General features: G+C 36.2%; 1 protein-coding gene across 1 annotated transcript; it reads right to left on the bottom strand.

The window, feature by feature from the left end:
- Nucleotides 1–889: 889 nt before the first annotated feature.
- Nucleotides 890–2,132, bottom strand: LOC106321295 (membrin-12-like). The gene is given in 3 exon segments (XM_013759592.1): nucleotides 890–1,216; nucleotides 1,302–1,572; nucleotides 1,849–2,132. Coding segments are annotated over 3 exon segments (666 nt in total). The 5' UTR covers nucleotides 2,040–2,132; the 3' UTR covers nucleotides 890–1,012.
- Between the last annotated feature and the right edge of the window lie 4,162 nt (nucleotides 2,133–6,294).

Below are 6,294 nucleotides of genomic sequence, written 5' to 3'. Positions count from 1 at the left end.
GTCTTTTTCGCAATTTCTTGCTAAACATGCGAAAACTTTCAATTTATAGTTTTTTTTTAAGTTAGTTACAGGTAAGAAAAAAATTCAATTTAATCTTGGAATATGATATATTTTATTTCCATAATGTTTTGGTATTTTCAGGATCGCTAAATAACATTTATAAGATATCTTTCGCATACCCTTCCAAGTAGACTGCATAATTAATTGTATTTTCGTGAGGTACCCTTGACAACTTCTAAATATTCCAGATCAATGCTATCTCGCATACAGACTGAAACATCAGCTCTGTGAATCTATGCCTAGGAAATCCATATGTTGTTCATTTCCTAAAATAATTCCTGCTAACATGTATAGTATGAACACAAGTCATGATCAAAATATTACTGAGTTAAAAATTCCAAACATCCCGAAGGCCAGGACGAAACATGTCAATGAACTGAAATAATGATAATGTTTCTTCATAAAAGAGACCTTATTAATCTCAACGTGTACGTATAACCAGAGTCGTACCTAAAGCTTATATGATGCAAGTAAGAAAGGTTGCTCTGAGGTGGTAGATACTGCAAGTTCCTAATATGGGAAGGACATGATCATAATCAAATTATTGCTTTGTTATCACTTCATGTATAGCTTACTCGCCCCTGTTGTAACTTCTTTTGTGTCAACCTTCCATTTGTCATATATGAATAAAGTTGACAATGTCACCAGAAACTGTGCATTTTACACCAACATATGTGCGCTTCTTTTGAGCCAGCTTAAAGGAAAAAACAAAATCTTAAAAGATGTAAATGTTTCGACCAAAAAAAAAAAACAAAAAGATGTAAATGTATGAGAAGAGGAAAAGGAATAGAGAGAACCAAAATTATACAGTACATAAAGACATCCTTTGTTCTTGACAAACTCAAACTTCGTTGAACTATATAATATGCGGGAATATCTTGTAAGAGTCATAAACAAAAGAAAAATGCATCCTCTATCCCCGCACACAATCAAGTGAAACACACATAACTCTCTACGTACAATCAGTGTAACTAAGTCGTTCCAGTTTCCTTAAATTCAGCGTGTCCACTTTATGAACAGATACAATATGACTATTGGTGATCATACCAGCGTACTCGATCCAGGTGTCAACACCATTGCGTCTCTCGATGAGCCTGAGCACAGATTTGGAGAGCCCTACTGTGTTCAGAACATCCAAAGCTTTACCATGTGCTCTCTGTATATTTCAAACGGAAAACCCCAATGTCAAAAAGATGACTTGGTGCCATATATATTATTAAGCTTTTGGTTGAAAAAGTTACTTTCGAACGATCCCTTTGTTCGGCATAATTGGCGAGGATGGCAAATTCACTCAAAAACGAATCTTCTAGCAATCTCTTTGACTTCTTCACAGAGTTCATCGCTTGAGCGTCATCATCAAATATCTGCAAGATGTGTGTTCCTTCCCCACTCCCTCTGTTTAACAGATCTTCTCTCTCTTTAGCTTCCTTCATCTTCCTCTGATTCCTCTACATGTATTTCTACAGATTTTTGTTCAAATACTCAGCTTCTTCCCCAACTTGTTCAGTTTTCCTGCAAATTTGCTTGTGATTTCAACACATATTGACAGAGTCACAGAGCATAGAAGAATCTAATGAATCTAACTCAAATGTTTAAGCTATACTTAAACGATTCAGAAACTAATTAGCCAATTGAATTAGGATTGCCTAATTTGAATGAATCTAATGAAACATCTCAGATCACCAATGTCTAATTCGTAAATGCAAAGTCGTTGATCTAAAATTCTCCGGTAATTCGGAAGATTTATTTCTTGTAAATCGACGAATTTTGAAATCACGGATTGCTCACCTTCTCCAAAGATCGCGCTGAGATTTAACGGAGTCTCCGTACGGAGATTGAGCGCCATAACCAACAATGCTGGCACATAGAGATTGAACCTCAGTAATGTCACGTTTTACGGAGGAGGTAAGTTCCGAAGAATCCATAAGAGCAGCGGATCCGATTAAGCTCGAATCGGAGTCTCTGCTAATTGATTTCATTAGCTCGCCGACAGAGATCGTGAACACGAAAAGGAGAAGACGAAGAGGGTGAGTCTGAGTCAGAACTGATCGACACTTCCATAGGATATTAGAGCTTCGGAAGTGGGTCGATTTGGGCCAAAACCACACAGGATGAGTCCACACAAAAACCCAATTTTTTTTTTCATTTTCTAATAAGCCGTGCTGACGTGTGAATTTAGACGTTTCTGATTGGTCAGAATAAAAACGCCTACGTGGACAGCTTCTTTGCTCTCCATATCCAGCTTTTAGTATTGTAGACTAGGGCCTTAGCCCGGATTAATTTTCTAAAACATTTTTATAATACTCAGTTTGTATGGATCGAAAGACAATTATATGTCTATCAAATACAAAACTTGTTTAATGGTAACATGGAAACAATTTAGTTTACGCATTTGTATTTGTTTGTCATCTAAAACATAGAGTGGTGAAAGATCTAACTAACTTCACAGCCAAAAATGAGTTTAAGATTTAGATACATGAACCTTTCACTAATTATCTACACATAATTTTCTTGGCATCACTTGTGAAGAAAGAAATTGTAAAAAAAAAATGTTAGAAAATATGTCTACGATAATTCTCAAATTCTATATACCTTTTGAATTTCAAATATCAATTATATCATGAAGCAGTGTTACAATTATATTTTTTTGGTAACACCAAAGTATTGTCAATTATATATGTATGAATACAGCTTCAATAAGTTAAATCAGGTCATATCTCATATTTCCTGTATATTTTTTAAAATTATTTTTCTTGTATATATATTTTACGATAGAGATTGCAATAATATGATTAGGATATATGTTAAAAGGTTAAAGTTATCCCAATATGTTACTAAACATAGAAATGTAGACATGTTATATTAGATTTTTTAAATTGTCAAAAGTTTTGATATGATAAACAAAAATTAAGTTGAATTTTTAGACCAAAAAAAAAAATTAAGTTGAATATAATATATCAAATAGAGTAGTTTGTTTCTTAATCCACCTTGAGACATTTTCTGCCGTCTTAAAGAATATTGTTTTGTATTTCTGTGGACCTTTTTTAAAAAAAAAGTTTAAATCTTTTTGTTTAAAATGTTTTGAATAATATTTAACCAATGCAATTTTTTGTTTTTTGATTTGGAAGATACATACACTGATATAGTTTGGTAAATTTACTATATTTTTTGGAAGTATTGCAGATACAAAGGTCAGCAAAAACTTATCACCAAAACTTATCGCTAATCTTAACTGTTATGGAAATTAGTGTGCCACAATATATACATAACCCAACCCTTTCGATCATCTGATCTTCTTACGGTAGTTTAAAAAGACAATTGAGAATTGACTGAAAAACATAGATACTATACAAAGCGGAGTCAGAGTGAAGCGACACCAAGATCAGCGATAGCGAGGAGACATTTTTCCGCCGTTCTCTTTTGAAGAAGGATCTCCAAAACAATTACGTCTTCTACTTTATCCGATGGAGGGTTATGAACAGAGAAGACACGAAAAGCTTTACCTCTCGTCTCCTTTAGCATCTCTTGATAAGGGACTCCTAAAGATATTGGAAATTTGGTCATTTTGAGATGCTTAAGCTATGATTTCCTTGGTTTTATTCTTTAGCCTTGTCGTTTGATTTTTATGAGAAAGAAGCAGAGTTATAGAGAAACTGAATAAATCAAGCATCTTTCTTGTGGAAAAAAACTAACACTTCTTTATAACGTGTGGGCTTACTTCAAAATATTTCAAAAATTCACCGGTCCATTCTAGTCTCTTATTTGTTCCCATCTTAATCATGGTCTCATCTCACTGTCAATTTTTCCCAAAATCTGATCTCCTTCTCAGGTCCCTGTGTATCATCAAAAAAAGATGACAAACCAAAATCAGATTTTCTTCTCGTCTCTGTGTATCATCAAAGAAAGATTAAGACGAACCTATTCATCCGAGGTCACGTTTCAGAAAGTAACTCTAAGGCGAAAATTCTAATCAATGAAGTTTACAGAAAACAAAGCAAGATTAAGAAAGTAAACAATCATTTACACATTTACAGAACATAGTTAGGAAAAATCAAATGGATTTTCGTCTCCATTATGGCAGATGTAAATACTTTGCTTGTTTTGAGCTATGAACAGATGCCTCTGCATCATCGTTCTCCACAGACAGGTAAAAAGACAGCAAAAAATCTTTGATATAAACTTACTTCAGTAGATGCAGCCCATCGGTTTCCTGAGCTGAAGTAATGGATGTATCTTAAGCAACGTTGCACCCAGGGGCGGAGGCAGTGTAGAAGAGGTGGAGGCAGCTGGCCCCTTTCTTTTTTTAAATATTCATTTTTAGTTAAGAAAAATTGTAAAATAATTTTTCTTCACTTAAGAAAAATTATATTGACCCCATTAAAAATGAAATTTAACCATACTAAAAAAATTTGACCCCAATACAAAATGAATTTTTAACTGAATCATAAGCGGCTCCAAACCAATCAAACGACTACAATACCACCAAAGGTGCTACATGGATCAGCAATTATAGCTAGCCGGTAGGCCTCACCACAAGGATTTGTGTGCTTCATGACTGCACATGTCGGGTTTTCAGAATCTGATACACATCAGTTCCAAACAGAGTAAACATCAAGATAATTGTGGTATGATCTCCTGCTCACCAGGAAAAAGTTTTTTTAAAGTATTGTATGGCTGAAAATGAGGACACGGATTATAAGACAATTTGGCAATCGAAACCAAAAAGTAATTTTACTAACTATTATTACCTTCCCGTAGAGCTGAAACGATGTGGCAATACCGTAGCACTCATTTCAGAAAGGCTCTAGGGAACTAATCTTCCGAGAAAGGCACGAATACAAAAATTCCTCCGTACATATTTTCATGTTCATGTATGCCGCTCTGGATCTCGCCTCTAATCTTGGTTGGAAGATCCATTTCTCCGATTCCAAATACAATTGCGATATCTTTCCGGCGACTCTTCCCATCTCCGGCCGGTTCACCGCCTCATCCTTCACGCACTCCAACGCCAACCGCATTAACTTCTCCACCACCGTCACAGGAAAAGAATCCGCCAACCTCCGATCTATCCACCTCCTCAACCGCCCCTCTACATCACCACCATCTCCGCCGTCAACCACCGCTTTCGCCGTTTCAATCACCGAAGTCCGTTCAAAATCCCCTGTCGATTTCTCATACATGTACTTCAACGGCTCCTCCCCAGAGAGAAGCTCAAGCATCATGACTCCGAAGGCGAACACATCTGATTCCTGAGTCGCAACCTCCGAAGCCTGAAACTCCGGCGACATGTATCATATGACTCCTTCGAATCTAACGGCTCTGGAATCTCTCGATTCGTCTGTTTCCCCGCAGAGCTGCGCGGTGCCGAAGTGGCAGATCTTGGCTTTGAAATCGGGCTCCGTCACGATCACCGCCGAGCTCTGGATGTGGTTGTGAAGATCTTCAAACGCATGTCTGTCAATATGGTCTTCTTCTTTCATTCTCCGATTCCCTTAAAGCCGAATATTTATCTGTTACTGAATATACCTACCTTGACTAAAATAGTAATCGAAATAAGATATTTCTTAAATGTTTGCGAGTACACGTTTCAAGAGTATTTTGCTTGGATCAAAATTTTGATATTCAATGATTTATAAACAAAGGGAGCTGAAACGTGAAAAGAGTAGTAAAGAACATGATTGAATGAGGGAGATTGGGTTGAAGAGTCGCCACGATAATGGCTTTCATTAGAGATTAGGTATTAATGAGATGGACTTTGTATTGGCCACTGGATATTACTAATGGCCCAGACGCCTGGCCCGGTTTTTGTATTAATCGACTCGTATGACATGGCAAAATAGTGATCTCTGATTAGCTGAATATATTAACTGACGTGGACAGGGTTAGAAGGCTTGGTATTCTTCTTTTAGTATTGTAGATGCTGAATACTTTGTTCTTCTACCACTCAAAATATTTTCAAGTCTGGTTTGTTTTTCTTTTTCTTCATTTTAATTATTACATGACAAGATTTATTCGTATGTGAAACTTAAAACAAACTCACTTACAAACTCACTTAGAAAGAAATTTCATGTCTATCTTTGCACATATTTTTGTCTTTTATTTTTGATTTCTAGGATTACTTTTGGGTATTTTTCTGTGTCTATCAGGTTCTAGAGGAGAAGTTGTGGCAGTCAGTTGTGGCAGTCATGGGTGTTGGACCCGAATATGACCCTCAGGTGAGGTACCGATAAGCGT

Source organism: Brassica oleracea, unplaced genomic scaffold (assembly GCF_000695525.1).
Source record: "Brassica oleracea var. oleracea cultivar TO1000 unplaced genomic scaffold, BOL UnpScaffold01396, whole genome shotgun sequence".
Lineage (NCBI taxonomy): Eukaryota > Viridiplantae > Streptophyta > Magnoliopsida > Brassicales > Brassicaceae > Brassica > Brassica oleracea.
The sequence above is the reverse complement of the archived record's forward strand: the minus strand, read 5'-3'. Positions and strand labels throughout refer to the sequence as shown.